This window comes from Pezoporus flaviventris, unplaced genomic scaffold (assembly GCF_033815535.1).
Source record: "Pezoporus flaviventris isolate CSIRO_AGI_PZ_B2104156 unplaced genomic scaffold, CSIRO_AGI_Pfla_v1 ptg000021l, whole genome shotgun sequence".
Taxonomy (NCBI): Eukaryota; Metazoa; Chordata; class Aves; order Psittaciformes; family Psittacidae; genus Pezoporus; species Pezoporus flaviventris.
In genome coordinates, this window is record NW_026892569.1 from 8,093,949 (window position 1) to 8,120,194 (window position 26,246).

Sequence of the window (26,246 nt, forward strand, 5' to 3'; positions counted from 1 at the left end):
TGAAATGCACATTCCACATGGTTAAACTTGAATGTCTGGTATGAGTTGTGCTTAATACAAACTTTCAAAACTAGGCCCTACAAAGCTTTCGTCATGGTAGATGCCTTTATTCCTCTTAGGTTGTGAATATATAGCAAGGGAGAAAGGATTATTAGTTTTCTAAGTTGTGCCCCTAAAATGCAGGGATTGACAGAAAGTAAGGGAATGAAAGCACAGTCTTGCTACACCTTGACTACTAGCAGAGCAGTGCTCTGGACACACAGGAAAACTGGTACTCCATGGAAAACGATGGAGAAAAGAGTGGCTTGGGACAATTCAACTATACATGTTCTTATAGCCATTCCCTTTTTAAGGTATGTTGAATAATTGCAAAATAAGACTATAGAAAAACACATTTGTTTTAGAAGTGCAATTCACTTAATACAATCAGTTACATGCTAACAATCACAGACACTATTAGTAAATCTGTTTTAACAGAAGTTCTGAGTTACTTTACACATTCATTAAGTCAAATACACTTTCATCCCTCTTCAGAAAGTGGTTATTTTAAGATGTTGGCCTTTAATTGCTGTAGAGCAAGGAAGATTTAACACAGAGCAAGATCAAAACCCCACTGAACTCATTGCAAGATTCTCATTGATACTAATAGGTACTGCATAAGGCTTTTGTTTAGTTTTGCTTTGGGGCCAGTGCGGATTTTATCATGGGAGAGGGAGGACGTGTGTCTAGCTGCTACAAAGATTTATGGGTCAGAAAATATTTTTCATTTCTAGGACTGTCAAAGAATTTGTTCTTTTCCCAAATGTGAAAGGACATTTATGTGAGAATAGATGAAGAAATGAGTATACTTACATGCACCTATCTTTTGAGGTTGATTCCTTTTTTCCTTCCTCCCTTTCCTCTCCTTTCATAATAACTCAGAACAAGTCTTTACAGTACAAAGACTTCAGGGGTTTTTTTTTGGTTTGGGTTTTTTTTATTTTTTTCAGGCCTTGTTTTACTACAGTGAAGTTACTTGCCTCTTACTAACTATTTCTCTGGGGAAAATTCTCATGCTATTATCTATTGTCTTACTAACAGTCTTTCTGAATGTCTCATTTAGAAATAATTAGCATTAATAATAACTAAAATGACTATCTGTTCTTCCAGAGGTGGTACAAATGCTAATAAATACTAAAGAGTACTAAGGGTATATAAGGAGAAAGAGACTAACCATATAATTTGTTGCTATTTTACGTAGGTGAGAACCAGAATCCTATGGCGGGTGTCTTATTATGTGTAATGATGTTCAGTTTTAGAAATTCCTTTTCCTTTTGATTTTATGAGTAAGAGCAAGGCTGAAAAAATTCCTGATATCTAGAATATATGTGTACTGTTTTCAGTTCTGTTGTGTAGGTAGATGAAATGAACATCGTATTATTGTTTTGTACAATGTGAAACCACTTCAGTGCACTTAAGGTTGAGCAGTACATGCTTAACTCCAGTGTAGTGTGAGGGGTTGTTTTTTTTTACCAGGCTTTAGAGGTATGATTAGAAACTCTTTCTCAGTTTCTGCCTTAATTCACTTCTGCACCCTGTTCTGGCTTCCCTGGCTCTTCTCTTTGTATGTCTAAAAGCTTTTTGAAGGGCTATTATTTAATACTTCCCGATCAATTTGCTTATAAATTGAAAAATAAATTCTGATCTTCTAAAAAGGATAAAGAACTGTTATCATTTGGCAATCCATATCCAGTTTTTAATCCACTTACCTACAACTTTTGGGGATCCAGCAATTCTAATGATTTTTCATCTTTTAAATAAAAATTTGTGATTTAAATTAAACTTTCTAAACTTCGTGGTGCTTTACCAAAGCAACTAATGGTAAAAGCAAGCACACTAAAAATTTGCATATTAAATAGTTCAAAATAAATTAATAACATTAATAGAAAAATATTGAAATACTGTTTTCCTCTATCTTCATAATTTTACTTATATACTTTACTGTAGGTAAGCTCATATTCTCACCATTTACTAATCTCTGATCTGGTGTTATGATGTAAGTTTAAATTGATCTTGATCTTAGATTGGTAAAAGCAACATATTCAAGACACAGATAATTTTTCTAATTTATTAATTTATAATTTATTAATATAATACCTAATATATTAATATTTCTATCCCTTGTAAGCAAACCCAAATACTAGTTCAAACCAAACAAGCACAAAACCCCAGTGTGCAGTGTACACAATTTTTTTTCTAAGACAGCAGAAGACATAATGGTTTTCTCTGTAAAAATGATTGCTATACCATAAAACATTTAAAAATATTTTAAATGTAACAATAGTAAAGATGCTAATTTCTTTTAACTCTTTTCAGATTTGCATAGTGTGCAGTGTGAAATATCATTGTCAATGAAATTTAACATCATATCTGGACATGGCTATAAATTTTCTCAGTAGCAGCAGGAGTTAGAATAATAGAATCATAGAATAGTTAGTGTTGGAAAGGACCTTAAGATCATCCAGTTCCAACCCCCTGCCATGGGCAGGGACACCTCACACTAAACCATGTCACTAAAGGCTCTGTACAACCAGGCCTTGAACACTGCCAGGGATGGAGCATTCACAACTTCCCTGGGCAACCTGTTCCAGTGCCTCAGCACCCTAACAGGAAAGAATTTCCTCCTTATATCCAATCTAAACTTCCCCTGTTTAAGTTTTAACCCATTACGCCTTGTCCTGTCACTACAGTCCCTAATGAAGAGTCCCTCCCCAGCACCCCTATAGGCCCCCTTCAGATACTGGAAGGCTGCTATGAGGTCTCCCCACAGCCTTCTCTTCTCCACGCTGAACAGCCCCAACTTCCTCAGCCTGTCTTCATACAGGAGGTGCTCCAGTCCCCTGATCATCCTCGTGGCCTCCTCTGGACTTGTTCCAACAGTTCCATGTCCTTTTTATGTTGAGGACACCAGAACTGCACACAATACTCCAAGAGAGGTCTCACAAAAGCTGAGTAGAGGGGCAGGATCACCTCCTTCAACCTGCTGATGCAGCCCAGAATACAGTTGGCTTTCTGGGCTGTGAGCACACACTGAAGCCAGCTCATGTTAAGTTTCTCTTTGATCAACACCCCCAAGTCCTTCCCTGCAGGGCTGCTCTGAATCTCTTCTCTGCCCAGCCTGTAGCTGTGCCTGGGATTGCTCTGACCCATACTACTTTCAAATGATTTATTCCAAATTGCTGTATTCACTTCTGTACTGGTAATATAAAGGGATGGGCTGGCTGACTACTGACACTTACTAAAGCAAAACAAACCAATCCTGCTAGCTCACTAAAATTTAAACAAAGTCTATTAACGGAAATATGTGAATTATCACCAGCCATGTAATTTAGTTGCAAATTATTGTAATTATTACAATTTCAGTTATTGTAATAATATGTATTTAAACACTACAAAAGTTTCTGATAATTTTCAGAGCTAGGGACATTTAGGGACCTGTATTTAGCTCTGGCAATTAGTTCTGAAACTCTGCTCAGAGATGGGCACTCTATGAATTATTCTGTGAGCACTGTACAAATTAAAAATAAAGCATACTAATAAGTAATTTCTTAATTTATCTGATACCCTTGCAGCTCCTGTGTTTTCTCTTTGGCATGTTTCACAAGAGCTAACTCTTTTCTGTTGTCTTTGTAAGATGCTTTTAAAATAGAACTAGAATTGTTGTTTTCATCTATATTTTATCATTCTCTTGTCCATACCAACATTTACATATCCTCTGTCTGGTATACTTTGTATGCTGTGCACAGTCTATTCTTGACTAAAATGCTTTAGTTAATGCAAAATATGTGCTAGCACATTAAAACAATCATGTGAACAAAGAAGGATTTGGTATTGAATCCCCTGAAAAATTGTGTGCATTTTCTTCACAGTTGTTGGCACAGAAAGCTGCACATTAATGTCACTCTTTTAATATTTATACTGAAATCTTAGCATCAGGAATATCCCAGTAGGTGGCTGATTTTTGTTTCTTCCTCCATGGATGCATATCATTATCTGATGCCTCTAGTACTTACATCGTTCTAGGAAGTGGGGAACAAGTGCATAAATTGTAAAAGAAAAATTGCCAAAATCATAATATTTAAATGCTATATCTCATAGCAACTGAGTAAGTAGATTTCAAAGCTGAAAATTTGTATTTTCTGCTAAAAATTGAGAGTTTGAATGTTCTGTTTTCTCCCAAGTTTTTGCCATTTTTGGGAAGAGCTGTGGAAGTCTTCCTAGCAACATATAAAATGCTTTGCAGTTCTTTATACACAAGAATAAGCTATTATCTACCCCTACGTTTAACTGCATGACGCCATAAACAACCTATATTACAGAGTACCTGGTGCATGTAGACACTAAGTGTTCAATTTTTTTTTTGTCTCATTTTCTTCTGAGGTGCTTCAACAATAGGTATGACATCTTCCTCCTTGCTGTGGTGTTAAGTACAGGCCCTATATGTTTGCCACAATTATTTCACATCTTTCCTGAATGTGTATTTCCCAAAAGTAAATGTTCTGATATCTACACTTAATGCCAAATTCAGAGGCAGTATGCGACATGTACAGGGTGAGCCTGAACATTGCAAACCACCATGTTTTTTGTATGCATAGATGTTAAATTGGGTGCGGCTTAGAAATTATTTACAGAAACGGCTGTACTATCAAAACTGTCTTTATACTTGTTGATTATTTACTGTCATGCTTGTACTTAATTTCTATTGATTTGTATTGTATCTGATTATGGAACAATCAAGTCAGTAGGGTTGTTAGCCTTGTTCTGAGACTGGGACATTTAAATAGTTTGGCAGGAGAATAGGACTGGAAATTAGGTCAATGAATCAAAAATAAGAATTTTTTCTTTATTTTTGAGTGCTTTAAAATAAATACATTGCAATAGTGTAGTTTTTTGACAAAGGTAATTTCATGCAATTATTATTAAAGAGGAAATCAAAGTTAATCTCATAGTGATATTATTTTTGTTTAATAATAGAAATCGTAGTTTTTTGTTTTAATGAGAAAACGACTATAATTTAGTCTTGCAGGAGGGGTTTTGTTTGTTTGTTTGTTTTCTGTTCTTCAAATAAACATAAGGTTGAATTCTGATCCAGCAGAACAATAACTTTATAATTCTAGTATGTTTTCCTTTAATACTTCTAGACTTGGTTTCTTGAAAATCAAGGACCTACAGCTCATAATGTATTGTATAGCTTGTTGCAATGGCTGTAAAATATTTTGGAAGTGTATGGATTTTTTGGTTTAAAATTATCATGCACTCATTTACAAAATCAGCCTTTCTGAGCTTTTGTTAAGGCTGAAAGAAAACAGGCTTTTATGGGGTTTTTTCATAGAGTACTTAGTAGGTCTGCTGGTCCTGTTACATATGCCTGCTGCTTCTAAAGATAGTATTTCTGATCTATCAATGGCCTTGTTTCACTCAGGTTGGCCTTGCAGTTATCTGATCAAAGAAAAGGTGCAACATCCTTGATGTTGGACTCCTTTCCTATCTTGGTTTGTTTTACCACATTAGTAGTGTCTGTAATTTTTTTGATAATACCAAACACATTTCCAGGAAGGGCTAAAACTGTACTAGAGTATTTGCAAAGTGGAAAATCTGGCACTGTGCTCAATAACAGCATAACCCCCCACCACCTACAGTTATTTATTCTGGGCTACATTGTGTGAAAAGACCCCAAGTCAACCTGAATTTAGAGGTGGAATTCTCAAAATGTCTTATTGGCATCAAGCACGCTGTGAACTTCAGGGGGCTTGCAGTCTCTGAAGGGTACTGTTTTACAGCACAAAACAGAAGAAGAATGGTTTGGTAAAGAAAATTAGTGGTTTATAGGAAAATATGGTTTATGGGAAAGATAGATTAACAGAAAAGTGTTTGAAAACAAATCTCTCTCCATTATCATCACTGTGTCCTTGCAAGTCTATGATCTATAATCTATCTATAGATATCTATCTATAGACATCTATCTATAATTATCTATATATATATATAATCTATATGCTCTATAATCTATCAATTTTTTCACGCTGGAACAAAATTTACACAGTTCTGTCAAGATCCCTAAGTCTGCTTTTCTACATCAGAAAATCCCCTCTGGTTTCCCCTGGTGCTTATAAGTCTGCAGACTTCTGTCCCTGCCATACCTGGCAGTTCTGCAACATCTTCTTCTGTGGAGGAATGGTTCACTTCCCTTCTGAGGGCCCCTCTTAACCCTACCTGCCACAACTGGGAGACAGCAAATGACCAGATCTCCCTGCACCACAGCCATAGTCTTTTTAAAAGAACATGTATTACCCACATGATAAACTAGGGCATGTATCTGTTTTATTTGCTCCTGTCACGTACCTTCTGTAGAGACAATCACCAGAGGGAGGAAACTAATGGAAAACAAAGAGGAACAGGCAGTGCTTTGGTATGGTTGGACCTGAATAAAGATGCCAAAATGGCACAGCTTACCATAGGTGTAAGTGGAACAGAAAGATCCACAGTGCTTTCTGAGGGCCAGGGAAAGATCACGTAGCTTACTGCAAACTGCCTCATAGCAGTATATAAAGGAAACCACAGGAATCGGAGGTACCTGCTGAGTTTTACACAGAGACAGGCAGTTTTTAGACTAGGCAATAAAGGGTCAGACCAGAGGACTATTACTGTTATTGTTAGGAAAATTATTTGTTTCCTATGGCCTCCCAGAAGGGGTAATAGCAGACAAACCCCCATAGTTTATTCCAAAGGAATTTGTAGCAATTATTAAACTGAATTGCTGAAATACGGGACCGTGTAACAGCCGAGTTTCAAATAAGCCATGGAATGAAGATTTGTCTGGCTGTAACAAAGACAGTGAACCTGGATTTTGCAGCTTAGGTGAAAAGTTTATTTAGAGGTTCAATTCCAGAATGCCAGCCCAGAAAAAAAAGCATTATGAAATGTAAATCTCATCTGTTGACCCTATTATTCTTAATCAAGCCTTTGACTACTAGTACATTTTGCAGCAAAAAAATATTCCTGGTTTTATAAAAGACTATAAATGGGATTGGCAAACAGTTGAGCAGCAGGTAAAATAGAACTCTGATTTGTAAACTCTTGTTAATGTGCTCTTGAAAATAATCTTACTAAAAGCAACAGGGATAGCTGGGTTCAACTTCAATTTCCAGTCCCAATAGAGCATTTGTGTGCATGCATTTGTTCTGGGCTTGTGTGCGTTCAGGTTTTTAATATTCTTCCATACTCCACCCCCCTCTTCCCTGAACCTATCTCCACTGTATGTGAACTGTAGGCTTTCTAATTTAGTTTGAATATCACCTGAAAAAAGTATTTCTGCAATGACACTCTGTACCTAAGATTGCATATCCTGCTTTGGATTCCTTGACTGTAGTTGAAGTACTGCTTTTTAGAATACGGGATACAAATTAGCTCATAATGAAAACATTTGTTTGGGCAAACTAGAGTTCTTTAGTATTCACTACAAAGGTGGGAATTTGGACATAATTTTACTTCACCTGTCTTTATCGGAGATACCAATGAAAGGATGCTTATAATTTTCACATGTTTTTAGCAAGAAGGTGGCATTAAAAAAAACAAACCCCAACAAAACAAAAACCAAACCCCAAAAGAACCCTCAAAAAGCAATGTTGGAGAGAAAAACAGTTTTAGTGCTACAATGGGAAATAAGAACAATTATACCACAGCTTTCTCTTTTTGCTTGAATGGAAAAAATAAAAAGCTTCCACTTACCAAAGCAGTTAACTAAGTTGAAGACTAATAAGTAGATAGACATTCAGAAAAGCTTTAAACTGCACTAAGTAATGCACTGACCTGTTGTACAGGATTTAGCTCATGTATCTACAGTTAATCTGGTATCTGCAATTTCTGCAGCAAACCTTGTATATTGCTCTATACAATAAATTATTTAAACAACAGGCTTTTAAACAAACACACATCACTCATGCTTTAACATGATCACAGTTCATATTTTGCTACTGGATTATGCAAATTTCAAGATTAAATACTTTTATCTACAGCATTCCTTCCTGCCATGAATTTTGTTATATGTTGTGAAAAGAGACAAATTATGGCTGGTTGCTTTCAGTATTTGTGAATTAGGGATACTGTGACAATTCTCTTTCACAATATATGCTAATGTGGACATTAGCTTTTAGCAGAGTGCTATATGGAAGTGTATTTTTTTTCTTTTTTAATTCAGAGCAAGAACAAAAGGTCAGTCAGAAGCTCACTAGAGATCTTGAAGCTCTTTTTGCATTTGGTATTGATTCACCTGCCTGTTTCTGTGTTCAGCTGATGCTTGTAAAGTAACAATTTATATCAGAAAAAGAAATTTTCCAAGAAACACAAGACTAAATTGTTGTGTACTCTCAATTTCTCTGTGAGTATGAAAGTAAGAGGAGACGAATTCAGAAAAAGGAAAACTATTGTCTCTATAATACTTTATTTTTCTGAATTTTTCTCTGTTTTTCTTTTTCTTAAAGTCAAAACACAACTCATTTTTCAACTCTTGATAAATAAGGGTTTTTTTAAATGCAATGGAGTCTACTGCCTGTTCTCCATGACTTTTTACATGAGTTGTTGCTTAATTGAATACTGTGCATACAACCAGGTATTGTTAAACTTGTGCAAGAATATCTCTGTGATATAGATACACATATATGCATAAGCACTTATCTTTTATTTGTTTATACGTACTTACAGTCATACTTGTGTTTATAGTACGGAAATATATTGTTCTATGCATATATTATTGCATATTATGCATATATGGTAATATGTTTGCACAAGCAGTAACTGTCTATTGCCATTTTGTTTTTCTTTCCTCTGTCATAGAGAATACAACCTTCTACTTCAATACGACAAACTGTTCTTAATGTCAACGTCATTCATAAGTGTAGGTTTAGATGTTTACAAATGAAAAATGTCTAGTTTTAAATCCCTAGTTTCTGTAGTTTCTTTGTTTTGTATTATGTTTGTGACTTTATGAACACAACAGCTAAAGTAGCTGTTCAAATTTATGTATAATGATTGCTTGTTCTGTTTTGTTGTTTTCCAGCTCCCTCAGGCTCAAAAGGTAAAATATTTTAATTGAATCTTAGTCATTCAAAGTAGTCACCAGTCCTTCAGTTCCCATGGTGTTGTGAGTATGGTACAGTAGTGATCAGTGAAACAGTTTGTTGCAGCAGTGGGGGCTCTGGAGTTGAGCAGCAAGAAAGGTATCTGACATCAAGGCCAGCTAAGGTACCTGCTGAGCGCAGCTCTTTAAACATAGAACCTATTTAACATGATAGATGTATAGTAGCCTATAACTTTGAAACAATGGGGAGGCTACTCCACCAGCAGTTTGAAATAGTAAGGATAAAAAAAAAAACACCTCATGTGAAACTTACTCCATGTGAAACATCTCTGGATTGTTTTGTCTCTGTTATATTGACTGCAGAACTCATGGTAGAGCTGATACCCTTTCACTGCTCCCCACTGTATCAACACACCTTTGAGTACACCCAGCATCTGACTTAATAGGGTTGCATACAGTTTTCATATAGTATGCTCATGCCTTTAAACAACTTCTGCATTTGATCTATGTTAACAGAGTCACCACTGCACGTTGTGATAGCAGAATGATTGTGGCAAACTCAAATAATTGCTTGATGCATGTTGCATCATAGAATCACAGAATACTTTGAGTTGGAAGGGACCTGAAATATCATCTAGTTCCAACCCCTGCCATTGACAGGGACACACAGTCGTCCTTCTATATTTAACACATATAATTAAAGCTTCCAGAATATAGAAGATCCAGATGCTGTTTTGAGGATTGCATTGAAAAATATTAAAACAAAAAAATGAAGATGCTGGGAAATTGTAATAGTCACTCTTCCAAGTTGTTCTTATTGTAAAGAACAACTAAGTAAAGCATATATAGGTAAATAGAATACAATTAATGAATTGAACATCACTGTTATTAAGTCTTGGATGATGACTTTAATGAAAGCTATTGGTTAAATGATTATCAGTGAATAGCTTTTGCAGAATGGTGAGGGCATTCATGGAACTCTAAATGGTTAATTACTGTTATCCACTTTTTAAATTATAAAGCAAGACATATGAGCACACAAACTTTTATTTTTATGATGTTATGTATATTTGAAATTTCCTTGCTTGTTGAGCTCAGAAAATTCTGTTTTAAATCTGCACGTAATATGCTATGTCCATAGTTTGTTCTTGTGTTTTGATAGTTGCAGAGTCTATCAAATGAGACATGGTAACAAAAATGGTTGCTTTATTTCTATTCCCCTCCCCTCCTCCTTCTGGAAATAAATGGTTGAAAGAAATCTTTTCTTTACAGCTTTCTAGAAAAGTAGGAGGACTAAAAGACTGGCTGGACTGGCTAACTTTGGCTTTTTCATGTTCACCTGCTTGTCTGAAAGTTTATGGCAAATGCTCTTAACAGTCTGCAGAAAGAGAGAGAGGGAGGTTATAATATAGTGGCGCAGGAAGATATAACCAGTTAGGCTGTTCACCAGATTGTGTCATGTGGTGCAGTATTGTATGTTCTGATGCCCACAATTCAGAGCTTTTAAATAATGTTCTGGTACAATTTACTCAAGTTCGAGGTTAGTGAAAAAGCACAGTTTTCATGGACAGTCAAAAATGTGTGTCAGTCACAACTAAGACCACATATTTTGTATGTATACATAATGTCTAGTTGACTGTATGCTACTTTCATGCAGGGAAAGAGGAGTAGGGTGGGAGTGAAGGAATGGGATAGGGAGGGAGAACAGATGCAAGTGATCCACAAGGGCTTTTGATAACTTCAGGTAAGAAATAAGCCTTTTCATAAGCATGGCTTAGTAGCTTAAGAACAAAACAAGAGACTCTCTTGCTGTCTGCAAGGTGAAAGGGAATCAGCGCAGGGCCAGTGCATGCCTTTATGAATGACTTAGTCACTAGTGTACATGTTTTGCCATATGGTGTCTGAACTTGTACTGTATTTTTTTTTTTTTTGGAATCTGTGTATCATCTTGCAAATGTTTTCTCTATAAACATTTCAGTCATGTCTCTCTAAACATGTTCACTTTAATCTTTGGGTGATCTGAAAGAAAAACATGGCATTCCAAGTTTACCTTTACTATTTTATATCCGTTATAAATACTTCGTCATCTTGGTGAAATGCGTTATGTCTTTTATGTGTGACACTTTGGCTACAGTCTTCTTGGTGTTTACTCAGTGTTCTGTGGTGATTACATATTGATTCTGAATTCCTGTAGGTTCTCAACTGTCTACGGCAGACAAATAACAATTAAGTTTGTTACTGTAACATTATCTGCTCTAAATCTAATTGCTGAAAATTCAGAATTGGAGTGCAGGTGAAATGAGGTATGGGGAATTTCAAGTGGATGTCTTTTGCACCGTGGTATTTGTCTTGAAAAGACCTTTGTGAAATAACCTATTCTTAAAATAGAAAATACCACAAAACAGAAAAAAAAAAAAATTCCAAACACCATAATTTCATATGATATAGATACCGATTTAATATGGTTATGTAGCTTTCAGAAGAAAATATTAGGACAAGCTAATTTATCTAAAAGACCGAGCTGCTATCCAGACAAATGCAACAAATTTATGTGGATTTTATATATCCTGTATGTTGCTTTTCTGCATGTTTTTAGGTAACCATCCCACAGGGCTGTGAAAATAGTAATAAAACAAAACTAATAACTCAAATTTACCAATTTTCAGACTTATCCAGTTTGGCTTCCAAAATGACATTTATCTTTCAAACACTTTTGAAGACCAGCTTTTGTATTCATCGATGAGCAAAAGCTATTCTTAATAGCTCAGAAAGGTATTTTGTTTCCTGGTAGGAAACCTTTACTTGCTTTCTCGAGCAAACACAGCAGGATTCAAAATCTGTTGTCCTACTCCTGCTGTGATGTTTTGTTCTACTTAGCTTGTATGAAGAGGTAGAAGTTAATAAATTGGGAACACAAATCAGAAGCAGATAGTGTTTAGGAACACTTAGATTGTGGGGTTTTGTTTTGTTTTATTTTTCATTCTAATGATTCTTTCATGAATGGAATCGAATTTCCTCCATGTAGAAATGTTTTGATGATGTTTGTTGCCCTAAAGTTCCTGACAGCTTTCTTCTCTCTTTCTGTGTTATCCCTTACATTCTGTAAGTAGTGCTCTGCTCTCCTTTTATCTTGATGCTATCATCTTTCAGCCATTTAGGAGCATCATTTATCATTCCCTGCATCATTTACCTTCTTATACTTTGAAATGCTGAATTAACTGTCACTGGGAATAGAAAATACAAAATTTGCAAAGCTGCTACTTCATTGAAGTGCATGACTAGTGATTTTAGCATTTTTGTAAAATTATAGGAGTTAAATTTAATCTAATGAAGTACAAAATGATAATGAAATAAATATTTTGACCCTGATTTAGCATTCCTTTGGATTTCTTTCCTGCTGCTAAGAAGCTATTGTCTTGCAGTTTCATAATGTTTTTGAAGTTGAGTGATCCATTCAGAAAACTGCATTAAAATTTTCACTTACATGTTAATCACAATCTTAAATTTAGTTTACAAATTTCTCACATTCCTCAACAAGCAAGCTGGCTTTTAATAATATTTTTGAGACAGCAGTGTGCAAACGCTAAGTAACTATTTTATAATTTGAGGGGGTTTTCTTGTGCTTCATTTCTGTGTGATAAACATAGAAATGTCTCTCTAATACACTTGCAGAGGTTCCTATATTGTCCCAGGCTGTAATTTAAATCTAAATCAAAATAATAGCTATTCTTTATTCTTGTAATCTCTATAAACCACAATTAAATAGTCAAATTCCAATTCTCTGATGCTTTCAGCCTACCTCATGACTATAGTTGGAACATTAAAAGCACAGTAGTCACGGGAAAAGACATCTTGTGAAGCAAGCCTTTGTGGAGTGGGGAAAGGAAGAACGAGAGTGGGTTGGGAAGGTGGCAGACTTAAGGTGGTGAAGAAAAAAGCTTCAGCATGAACCTTATACTTCAAATAAATCCCAATGGAACTGCTGACTGCTGTGGGTAAAGTTTCAGCAGCAGCATTATGGCACTTTGAAGTCTGGGGCCTTGTCAGAGGGTTTAGCGTGTTTCCATGTCCCCCAGTTTCACCCCACTTTTATTTCCTCTTAATATAGCAGTGTTTCCCCCTTACTTTCCAATTGTGTGTTGGTAACCTGTTGGTATTTTAATTAAGTATTGTGGAAAACAAAGCTCTTGTTGTGGGATCATGAAAAATCAAGTAAGGGCAAACATGAGGACTATGTCAAACAACAAAAGAGTTAGTGTAAAAAATATTTTTTGTTTTTCTAGGCATTGTTTAAATTGGGGAATGAAGACTGGATAGAATTAGCACTACAGAAGTTAACTTTTAAGCTGAGCTGAACAGTCCTCCTAGGATTTTCTGATATATATCATGGCCATAATAAATATGTATTTACAAAAGGATATTTTGAGGTTTAAGTTCTAATATTTTCTTGGATTAATGTCTTTTAAATGTCTGAAAGTTGATGAAAAAATTCTAGAAAGCTTGACACTAGTTGTGGTTGCCTAAAACACAGAGTCTAAGCTATGAAAGATAGTGGGAAAAATCCAAGGTTTAGATCACAAAGTTTTTCTCCTTCCTGTTACTAATTATACTTGAAAAATCAGTGACAAAAAATAGAATTGCCCCATCAAATTTGTCTTTAATTAATTTGCATATTGTTTATTTTGCCTTTTTTTTCTTATTCATCCATAACAGTTAGGGAATGTGTCTATCTAACATAAAAATACCACTTCATAGCTAGCTAAAGAGAAAGAATATTGAGTATTGGTTTTGGAGGAAAAAAACCAACAAAGCAGGAATATAATCTAAAGAAAAAGGATACAGGCTTTGTTACTGTCTTTATTTGTTCTTTCATCTCAGGACATAGCAACTGGTTCATTGCTGTCTGAACCCGGCTTCATTATAAACACTGCGCAATATATATAGACAAGAATATTGTATTAATAGTAATAGATATGGACACTGCTAACTCTGTCAGAAATTCTGGAAAACCTGCTATAACTCTTCTTGACTATAAACTCCTAAGGAAAATATTTCAGTGATCCTCCTCAAATTCCTTTTGCCACATTAGAAGCACCTAAGGAAATACATATTCTTTCTTGTATATGTGTTTCTGGAGTAATTTTGGAATGTGCAAGATAGATATTAGTGCTAGACTTAGGGCTGAACTGGCTGAACTGATATGCTTCATGTGAGGAGTAACTGGATGCTTATTTATTTGTTATTTCTGGAGATCTATTTGGGGTTGCTCTGTGCAGAGTAACTGTATACAGTAAGGAGTTAAAGGGAAAGCTGTAGGAGTTTATTTCTAAAAGGAGTTTCCCCCAGTTATGAAACTATTACTGCTAGGCATTAGAGATCTGTGATTTCCTCAGAGCTCTGTTTTTTTATTCCAAACAGCCGAGAGTCATTTTAGCCTGAGAATGCAGTTTTCCTCATTCATGAGATGATTTTTAAAGGCTTGTTATTGTTCACTAAGCGTTTTACCAAACTGAGTGTCCATGAACCTTGTAGAGATTCTTGTCTAAAACCGTTTCCACTAGGTCTTTTCAATAGAATGAATTTCTGTGACAAACCATTAATGTGATCTCTTTACTTCATCATTTTAGACTGTAGATGATAGCTTACAAAATCCTAGGATCTAGCTGAAAACTCTGTGTTTTGGTTTGGGGGTCTAGTTTTAGGCTTCCTTGCCAGTATCATCCGAAGTAGCCTAGCAATTCTGAGACAAGGCATACTGACGTATGTTGCAGAAACTACGAGAGCTTACTGTTTTGCAGTACTATTGGATGAACATGTTGAAAAATGAATATTCCATAGCATAATTTATCCAAAATTCAAAAGAACTGAACTCAGACATTGAATTACACATATATTTTTACTCTACCATTGTAATTGCATGTTTTAGAGAGCCACAGGAATAATAACAGTTAAACAATTCGGTTTTATGTGTGGATATCTTTCCAGGCTTGAAGGAATAAGAAATATCTGAGGGGCTGTACAGTTCAGTATTTTCCCATATGCATGAATCCACATACTTAGAATCACAGAACAGTTAGGGTTGGAAAGGACCTTAAGATCATCAAGTTCCAACCTCCCTGCCATGGGCAGGGACACCTCACACTAAACCATGCCACCCAAGGTTCTGTAAAACCTGGCCTTGAACACTGCCAGGGATGGCGCATTCACAATTTCCTGGGCAACCCATTCCAGTGCCTCACCACCTTTCTTCCTTACATCTAACCTAAACTTCCTGGTTAAGTTTGAACCCATTACCCCTTGCCCTATCATTACCAGTCCCTAATGAAGAATCCTTCTTAGTATTTCACTGAACCTAATTCCCATGAATTCTTATTTCACCAATCTGACATTTTTGTAGGTCCATTATTCAGTCAAGCATTGTCAAATAACTGGCATTTCATAGCTCTCTGAGGCTGAAGTATTTTCTTGTAATTGTGTAACTGCTAAAATATTCCCAGAATCACCTGACAAAAGAGGTCTGCTTGTTTCACTTATGATGTAAAAGAGATGGGAATGTCTTTTGCTAAGGAAAGAAGAAAATAAAATTAATTAATGAAGAACCAGAGTTGAAGCTAAACTCGGGAGATGAAATTGAGGCTTATTTTGTTGCTTTTGGTTTGTTAATACACCCTAGAGGGAATTACATTATTGTTAGCATTTATTCTTAGCAGAAGTTGAAATTTATAGTGTATTCAAATGTAGAACTAAATCAGAAATTAACAGCCCAGCAGAAAGGTAGAAAAGGAAACAATTTTTGAACTGGCTGGTGTAACAACAGTTGCTGCAATATGAAAACATAACTGTACAGTGGCGGTACTGAAAAACAGTCATTCAGCATAGAGCAGAGTCCTTTTTCTGGTTTTCAGAGAATAAACCTGAATATGAAAAAAATACCTTACTGCAAAGGAACTCTGCACGTGGTTTGCCGAGGTTCAGGGTTTCCAGTACGTGGTGTACCTTTGCTACAGGGACTGTAAGTAGCCTTCACATTGCTTTCATATTACTGGGAAGAATTTATTCAGGATCAAACCACTTGTATAGACAGCAGAAGCTACTCAACTCTGATACATTCTTGGAGACTCCCAAACACATCCACTGGTCCTCTCTTGGCTGAAGAACTAGACAGACCAGTACTAGATAATACATTACACTGACTAGCAGAATTGTGAAGGCTACTGAGGTTTGAAAGAACTGAATACAGAAAGGAAACATAGACTGTTTGTTTTTATGAAGGAAGATGCCTTCGCATGTGAACTGGCATAGACAATCTGTTTTTTCCTCTTTTGAAGGTATCTTCCTGATTCATTAAGTGAGATGCTGATTACAGCACTTATCAGCTGCAGTCCTTAATCAAAATGAATCTGTCAGAGAACAACTTAATTTCATTGGAGCAGAGGAAACAGAAACTGAACTAAACTTTAGGGTTTTTTTGTTGTTTTCTTTTTCTTTTTTTTCTCTCTAAACAGTGACCACTGTGTTTTCTGAGGCAGCCTACTTCCCCCTATTACATTCCATGCTTGCAAAATAAAACATTCCCATATTCAGATGGATAAACTGTTTCTTGAACAAAATGTCTTTGCAGAATTCCTGTGATAAGGTAAACTCAGGGTTTTGTTTTGAAATGCACAAGGCTCATGTAAACATGCTAACTTCTTGCTATTCTATGGGGAATAAATAGCTAACAGAGTAAGGAAAATCTGAAAGGACAAGCACTTAGTATCATACTGCATATAATCAGAGCTCTGTATTGTTTAGCATAAAGATGCATTAGTCTGCATGCTGATGCTAGACGTTTAAGATGGTTAGTGCTTTTACGAATACAGATCTAAATACATACAGGAAAGTATATGTAAATATAAATATTTATTCTATAAATAGAAATAAATAATACAGACCTGGCTCCATTTGCTTTCTTGAAGAAATTACTCACTAAGAAAGTGACTGATACCTGTAACAGCTTTTAAAAAAAGCCATGAGTAATTTATTGCATGTTTTTCCATTTTGATTTTACTGTCCAAATTTTTTCGATCCTTCTATTTCCTCATTTAATTTTCATTTGGCTAATTTTAATTTTCTGACTGAAGCATGTGACAATGCCTTAAACATTGTGCTTGAATTCTTATATTTTATTTGTGTTAGTGTCTTTCTGTTTCCAGTAATCCAAACCCAAGAATTTGAGGAAACTGGAATTCACATCCACTTGAGAAACAGTGAAGTACTTCAAAAATTGCCAGGAACCTTAACAAGTTTGTCTATGCGGATGCATTGAAGTAGAATTCTAAGTTAGTGCACCAATACCATTACTGGCCTAAAACTCTTCAGACTGTTTTTCAGTGATTACTTCATGGTTATATTTTGCCAATATTCTTAAAAAGGCATCAACAGTTAATAGCTGTCTAAAATTTTCAGAGGCCTAATGAAATTAAATGCCCAGGTCCTGGCAGAAGTCAGTGGTATTCGGAATCTAAGCTTCCTGGAGCATCTTTGAAAATTTAATCCCTCAGAAATCGCAGCAATATCTAACAAAACTTTTATTTGAGACTATTTTTGTATTATTCCACCAATCTTGATTTTGGTTTCATCTTATACCCTGCAGGATGCTGTACTGTATCTGGGAAGTGTTTAGATGGATCTGAATGCTACTTCCTATATTATTTAATTTTACAGCAAAAAATGCTGAGCAAGTGAGAAGTACTTCAAAGCTTGTACCTTTTCCTTAGTTAACATCTGCTGGTAGCCTCAAGTTTTGGATCTTGCCTGTGGAGCTTTTATTTCTTTGGAGGAGTGGGGATGAAGCAGATTTTGTTTCTTTGCCTTTTTCTTGATATTGTGTAAGTACTTGAAGGAAATAAAAGTGCAGTAATTATTAAGCTGCTAAACAGGTAAGAGACAGGATTTTAACGTCAGTCAAAGCCTATGTGTAACTAATATGGTGCTCCATGTAAAGCATAAGTTTGGCACTTAGGGCTATAAAGATCAAACAAATAGAAAGGAGCTTGATTTGTTAATACTTAGACCGATGTGTGAAGAGACATTATTAAGCATTGGAAAAAGTACTAGAGGGGAAGAAAAGAAACAGAGGGTTATCTTTGAGAATGAAACAAGAATTCAAAACACTGTTGCAGGAATTGAAAATTATTAGTGGCTCTGCATATATACCTAGATAAAGTTCCAACATTGGGTGAACTTTGGTCCAAATTAATCCTTATTTGTGAACACAGTTCGTCTGCCAGCGACATTTTGTTTCAGCAGAAACTATACACATAACAAACAATCAAGTAACCTTAGCATGTAGCTTAAAACAATTTTGAATCATCAGACTCTGGGGAATTATTATGCAGAAAGCATACCTCTGTAAAAATGGCAGTTACTATTAGTGTTAGTTACTTCTAAGAGAATGGAAGGTCAAAGATGGATAAGGTACGGCCTATTTAAAGATAGAGATAAAATTCATGGTGCTTCTTTTTTCAGTCATTCCCAAGGACTCTTCCCTGAATGTAACTAGTAACCATGCATCTAGCAATGTTGTTGCATTATGTTAAGTATAATCCTTTTTATTTGCCAATAACACTAAAAAGCCTCCTGATTCTATGTGTAACTAAATTATTTGTTGCCTGCTTAGAAAGATGTATTTTGTGCTTATTGAAAATAATAATCATTCTTTAAGATGTTTCCTATAAGGAATGATTGACTACGGTATTTTCTTTTTTTACATGCCTTCATAATTCTTCTGTGAGCCTTTGACTTTGTGATGTCCAGTTCATGAGTTTTGGAATCATAAGGATTGTCTGCTTTTTCTTTTGGGGAAAAACAAATAATAATTGAGTGCCCAAAGAGTTTGTTATTAATTACACAATAATATCAACTGCTAAGTTTAGTATATTCAGAGTATATACCAGAGTATATATCATTTATATTGATTTTGCTATTCTGAGTTTGTGATATCTAACATTTTTCTTTAAGCATTAATCATCAGCAAATACTTAATTAGAAGTTAAAAAAAAAATCCTAGCCAGACCTGGGGATATCAGTGATACATGTTTGTTCTGAATGTAACTAATATAAGCTGAAGTTTTATCAGTGATTACAGAGCATATTACTGGCTTTTTTCCCTGAGGATCACTAAATTTTTCAGACAGTTGCATGAGCTGTTACAGAGTTCTTGTACATGTAAGAAATTGTCAGACTAGCAAAGCAACAATGCAAAATACCTAGATCATGGCTTCCTCTGCAATTTGTTAATGGATTCTAGCATTAATTGTCTTAGCAGAAATACCCAGTGGCTGGCATTCTACCATTTCAAAGTTATTTCTGCCAAAATGTCATTGCCCAGGGAATAAAGGTGTGCTCCTCCGCAGCAGGTAATTTCTCACCATCTAAGAATTCTTGTGAAGCAAATACTGCAGCTTGAAATGGTGGCTCAGTGAAACATTGCAAATACGAGTCATCTATCATCCAGTTCTTTGCTGGCCACTTAGGGAAGTAGCCAACAACGTCTTCATCTGCCAAACAAATGAAAAAAACAAAGAGGCTGGACAGTAACATTGCAATTCTATAGAAATGATTGCAGCAGCCAACCCTTGGTGGTACTTGTAGATATCATAATTACAGGGCAATCATTCTCTTCATGCTTCCGTAGTTAGTTTTGAGAGTTAATGACCTGTTCTCTCAGAATTTCCCAGGAACTCCAGGCTGTTGGGTTTTTTTCTCTATTTAAAGAATTTCAAACACCCTAAAACTTTACTGACAGTCCCTTGGCTGGCATTCTATCCAGTAAATTGTTTCTGGTAATCTCTTGAGAGTGAGTGGAGTCGTAAGATAATAGTGATACTTGACAAATACATAATGTCAGATAACAACAACCCTGGGCAATCATATAAAATCTCTAAACACTCCAAGATGTCACCCCATAATCAGCAGAATGCTTTCTCACTTCCTGGCGCACATGTGTTTGGGACTGTCATACCACAGAAGGCTCTTCTCCATAAAAATCATGTCAGTGTGCTTGACTGTACTACTCTGGCCAAGGAGAGCAAATTTTTCACTAGTTCCAGTCGCATTTGACTTTCAAGTGCACCTCCTGAACTCCCAGTGTTTCACAAAGTTGCTGGTTTTGCCTTTCTTTGTTTTCTTTCTGTTCTTGTTGGTTGTTTTGGTTTTTTTACTGTTGCTTAATTGATCAAGGATTCTATCAGGGATGGAAATATCTCTTCTTATTAAAAAGAAAACAAACCAAAAAAAGGAAACATTATCATAAATTGGTTCCACCTCATGTCCCTATTGATTCTTTATCAGGCATAAACCTTCTTGATTCTAAACCTTATCTGTGTTCCTGTCTGATGTCTGCAAACATTCCTCCCCACCATGAGATAGTGCCATGCTTCAGGAAATATATTTGTTTGGCAATCTGAAACCCTCCTGAAGCAGACTGGGAGCTGCAAGACATTTAATGTTCTAGATTTTATTTGTCTGATTTGTTAATGTGAAACATGCTTCATAAAATATCTTGGTCATAATATGACTTGTGTTCTGAAAGTCTGGGGAGCTGATAGCTGTTGCTTCATCCGTAACAAAAGTTTTGTTAACAAAAAATAAAAATCACAGCGATTCTCAAAAAAAAAAAGAAAACAGCACAACAAAACAATTCTGCCTGAGTAAAGAAAATGTGATGCTGATGTAGGAGTAGTAGGAGAACATCAGTTACAATTGGGCATGACTGTCACCTACAGTATTTCTTAGGAAGATTGTCTCTATTGCCTTGGCTAAACACAGATGCAACAAAGCAGACTTTAGTTGTGTTCTATGACATCTCCAGTTGTGATTATAATTGGATATGTCATGCTTTTAAATGTTGGATAAGCCGCTTGAACTTTAAACTTCTTCCCAAATTAGTGGGGCAGAAAAGAGTTTTAACAGTATCTCTCAATTTCCTTCTTAAGTTATCTTCCATGTGCAGATGGTGAAGATCTTTAGGCACTCAGAGCTGTGCTGGTCTTGAGCATCATAGTTAGCCTTTGCCTTATGGAAAAGATGTAGTCTGGCCAGAGGGAGTGAAGAGACAATAGTCTGAGCAGTGTCACTCTCCTGTGGCCAATGATAAGCATTCTACATGTTTCTCTTGAATGGAACGAAGGTCAGGAGATCTCTTTTCTCCTGAAATTGAAGAAGTATATTGAAACCTGATGTGCAGAATCAGCTAATGCTTCATGCCACCTCTTTGCACAGCAAACTGAAACTGGATGGATCAAAGATGATCCTGAGATCCTAACTGGCTGTCATCCTTTCTGCCACTGTGTTAACTGACGAGATCTCAGTCTGGACCAGAACAAAGTGCATGCAACGCATGACCTCTTGTTCCTTGCTGGGACAAAATAGCCTAAGGCAATTTTGGCAGAGATGACATTGGGAAAGATGTAGAACAGAGCTCTAGCTGCTTTGCTACTGCACATGCTGCTTCCACAATCCACATTTCAGCTCCTTCGTAACTCTCATGGGAGACTGCAATAGAAATGAAGATGAGGCATCTTTCCTGCCAATGCAGATGGTGGGGTGGGCAGAGCTGGTATAGCTGAGATGGGGCTTGGGCTGGGCTGGGCTGCACTGACGGCAAGTCTAACTACATAAGCATCATTTAGATAAATTGCCTTTTAGATAAATCTCATTTAAAATGAAGAGAATGTAATTGAAAAATGCAATCACATGTCTGTAATTGTTCCTTAGTTCTTAGATATAATATTTCTTTTTCAAATATAGCTTGCTGATGATCAGGGATTGGTGTTGATGACAACTGTTGCCATGCCAGTATTTAGTAAGCAAAATGAGACTGTAAGTACTCAAGACTATTTCTGTCATGTGATAATGGTGTGACTTAAGTGAAGTTGCTTTCAGGGACCTAATGAGATTTTAGCCAACTCTAAAAATTTTTCTAGTCATCTTATTTTGTCTACAGTTAGTAACCCTTTGTTAGCATGAAAATGTGGACAAATAATCCCAAATACACTCTAGAAACCATATTAAATAATGAAAACCTATGCCTAAGAGAGAATCTCAGATGATGCTAGGCTTGAGCAGTTTTTTTACTTCTATATTACCATTTTGTAGTAAATATTCTATATCCTTTTCTTCTTTGCACTGATATGCTCCTATTTCATAGGCTGAGAATTTAATTTCTATATTATATATATATGTTTACTAATTTAATAGGTTAGTAAGAAAATTACATGGACTTTCCCTTAATGCTTATTTTTTCTCTTTTATTTCTCAAATGGCGGGAGAAATTGGGAAAGAAAGGAGTAACAGTGTTTTTAATTTAATTTGTGTGAGGAGGTTTTCTGTTGAGGGACTCAACAGCTATCAAAAGTTTACATGCCTTTTCTATGTGAATTGCAGCTAATGTAGAAAGAAGCAATATTATTGATTAAATTACTATTTGATCAGATGAGTTGTGCCAGCATCTGCTTTTCCCAGTTTTTAAAGGATTTATCTAATGTCTGTTCACTTCTGCAGAGTAGATGCAAAGTGAAATGAGCAGTGAAAATTCATTAATATTGTGATTCTGAGTGCATCTTTTATTGTTCTTTTCAGAGATCTAAAGGGATTCTTCTGGGAGTAGTTGGCACAGATGTTCCAGTTAAAGAGCTTTTAAAAACTATTCCAAAATACAAGGTAATACACAAATGATAATGTCCTTTATACTTAGCTAAATTATAATAGCTATGATATAGCTTTATTTATATATTTAGCATGCTTATATTGTTTATACTGATGTAGTTCCAAAATTTCACTCATTTTCCTCAAGAATTCTAGCTCAGTAATGTCTGAGATCAAGTGCAAATCAATATATGGCTTGATCTTCACATTTTTGCTCTAGAAGGTAATACTAAATATTTTCCATAGTAAAATCAATGAAATGATTTAACCGTGCAGTATAAGCAGAATACCATACTAAATAACCAGAAAATCACACTGAAAATTTGCATAACTTCATATGAAAAGGGTACAAAAATCTATCCTTAACATATCCTTAGGTTTCAGATTCGACTTTAGGAAGAAAGTCTTCCCTGTGAGGGTGCTGAGGCGCTGGCACAGGGTGCCCAGTGAAGCTGTGGCTGCCCCATCCCTGGCAGTGTTCAAGGCCAGGTTGGAAAGGGTTTGGAGCGACCTGGTCTAGTGAAGGGTGTCCCTGCCTGTGGCAGGGGGGAGTGGAACTAGGTGCTCCGTAAGGTCCCTTCCAACCCAAACCATTCTATGATTCTTGTCTCCATAACATGTCCCAGCTTAGTTGTCTCATTGAATTAAAGGAAGTGTCACATTTCAGGAACTTGTTGAATTTCCCAGCTAACCAGTTTAGTGGTTCCTCCTCTCCTATCAAGTACTTGCTAAGTATTTTCCTCTACTTAGTCTTCCAAAGTCAGAGACAATTCTACCATAAAATTCTTGCAAAATAATTATCATAAAGATTTTCAAAATTTGATGTACTTCATCTACTGTGAAATGCTTACAACTCTGTCAAAGTAAGCTTCAGGCAAATGCAAAAATATAATTACTTTTCATTTAAATTTGATGCAATATATTAGTATTTCACTACTTCTCTGTGTCTGAAAGGCTTTACCATTAGTGCTGGTTTATTCACAAATGAAAATTAAACAAATGTTTTCCAGTTAATTCTTAGTGGATTTTTTTTTGCTTTTTGCCAGACAAATAAGCACATAACACAGTATCATAGACAGCCTTTAGTAAAGAGGCCAGCTATTGGAACAGCTACATTTTGACATGTACCCATACTGAGCATAAATTTGTTATGTCATTCTTTCCCTTTAATTTGCTGCCATGCTCTCATATACTGATTTCTAAGAGGGTGGAATAATAAGCTGATTTGTGAGTGCCTTTGAATATTCGTAAATGTTTTGTTTTGGTTTGTTTTTTTTTTAGGCCTTCTCCTATCAATTATAATTCTAATTTGAATACATTAGCAATTACCAAATTATTTTGTAGATCAATTAGCAGTAACTGGAAAATTTAAGTTAAACAAGAATTTGATAAAAATAATGCATAAAATGCTGGCAATCACATTGATAAGGTGTAATGGAGTAATTTCAAGATGTAGTGGAGTAACTTCCTGGGATCTGGACCTTACTAGGTTTGGTGCTTTGCCAACACAGAACAGAAAGGCTGCCCCAGTTGGAAAAAAGTTTGTAGACTGTGGGAAAAGGCAACAGATATCTACACACTGGTATAAGAACACAGAGACACTTCTGGTCAAGATAAATAATGGAGAACTGTCTCAGTGCACTACCACTGTGAAATGCAGCTCATATTACACTTTCGGGTATGCAGAAATACAGAATCAGTAGAAGGTAGAAGAGAAAGGAGCAAAATCTGGAGCAAAGGAAGTAATCTTTGGGACAGTCTTCTAAGGCGTCATGGGTAGAACAAGTTTTACTTGTAATAAGAAGGAACAACAATATTGTAGTAACAGCAGAAATAAAATTTTGGTGGTGCATGGCTGGATAGAAAAGATAATATCACAGTGATATTATTCAGAAGTCATCTTTATGGTTTGGACATAGTATGAATACAAGAACCTACAGAGTGTGGGGCCTGAATTGCAGCAGCGTTACAGTGATTCAGAAAAGGAGAAGATGGGTAGGAAAATAAAAATTTCTGGTTTTGTCATATGGCGATATATTTTTTAAGACTTAGTTTTCTGTGGAAGTAATATATGATCCTCTTTCTGAATATTAGACATTTTATTTGAAGGCACTTTTTATATTGCTGGGTGTAATACAAGAGAGGATTATTACAGGAGGCACCAATATCATGCAGTACACTTAGGTTAGTGAAATCACTTGAGTTATAACTTCCAGTCTCACATACCATAAACATTTCTGAGCAGTAAAAAGACCATGCAATTGCAAGAGCATAATCACCCCTGGGACCCATTCCTGTAGAGGCAGCATGCGAAATAAAATTCACACAGGGATATAAAATGATTGGTTGGAAATGGAATTCTGCTGACCTGGAATTCTATCAGCTTCCATGAGATGGATTTTATGCCGAGGAAGATGAAAAATAACAATAAGTATTTTCAGCAGTCATTACCTAGACTAAACTTCCCCAGATGCCAATGGCAGTTTCTCTGAATTAAGGTAGGGTTGGATATAGTAATACTTAGTGTTCATGTGGCATTTTACAGCAGTTAGAAAAATTTTTTGTTTTTGAATCTGTCATTTAGAGGCAAGAGCTCAAGGTTCAAATTGGCAATACTGCTGTAAGAGGTAGAATCTCTCAAACTGAAGCATTTTAAGTGTAGAGAGTGTGCGGTTTCACATATTGCACAACACACAATAAAATACTACCTGTGGAGTCTGGATATGCTTCGAATAGGCAAATATTTTTTTTCCTCTAAAATATACCACCCACATTGGTTTCCTTACCTAACTTGCATTGCTTGGATATCATTCCGCAGTTACCAACACAGACAATTATACTTGAGATCTGATATTTAGCCAACAGCTAGTTCACTTGTGATACTATAATAGGTAAAATATTTCCACTGCTATTGTTTTGGTTATCCCTCCTTTATGAAGAGGTGCCAAGAACATATCACCTTCTATTACTTTCACTGAAGTTTACTGCTTCAGGAAAACCTCTAATTTATAAAACAATTTCTATATGGCAGTTATAGTTGACCATATAGAATCATTCACAGAAAGACAGCATAAATCTACCTGGTATGTTTTCCTCCATGACCTTGCCATAATATCATACTCTGGTTTATATTTCCAGAAAATTACAGAAGCCTTGCTGTCCTGCTTGTCCCTTAGAAATTATTCTCACTTGTCAACTTTGCTCACATTGCTTTACACCAGACAACCTCCTAAGGTCCCACTTCAGCAAACAATTTAAGGATGTACTGAAGCAAAATAAAAAGCATTTTGGTAGTGAGGAATGTAAAGAAAATATCAAAGTAAGATAGTTCTGGAAGTATTTGTTTTTAATACCTCAATGGAATGAGATGCTTAAAGATATATGGGTTATTAAGTTACTTCAGAATTGAAGAAAATGGGTGAGAAAGCATAATGAGATGTAC

General features: G+C 35.8%; 1 protein-coding gene and 1 long non-coding RNA gene across 5 annotated transcripts in view; one reads left to right on the forward strand and one right to left on the reverse strand.

The window, feature by feature from the left end:
- Positions 1 to 26,246, reverse strand: part of LOC133270559 (uncharacterized) — a 985,299-nt gene that overhangs the window by 834,157 nt on the left and 124,896 nt on the right. The window lies entirely within an intron of this gene.
- CACNA2D3 (calcium voltage-gated channel auxiliary subunit alpha2delta 3) overlaps positions 1 to 26,246 on the forward strand; it is a 448,379-nt gene that overhangs the window by 310,463 nt on the left and 111,670 nt on the right. For 3 of the 4 annotated variants that reach the window (XR_009743824.1, XM_061455854.1, XM_061455856.1), the window contains exons 14-16: positions 9,095 to 9,112; positions 21,908 to 21,979; positions 22,739 to 22,819. Coding sequence is in view for 3 of the 4 variants with exons in the window: in XM_061455854.1 (XP_061311838.1) it covers positions 9,095 to 9,112; positions 21,908 to 21,979; positions 22,739 to 22,819 (171 nt within the window). In the remaining variant the exon portion in view is untranslated. The remainder of the gene's footprint in view (positions 1 to 9,094; positions 9,113 to 21,907; positions 21,980 to 22,738; positions 22,820 to 26,246) is intronic. The other variant, XM_061455855.1, reaches the window with a different exon arrangement.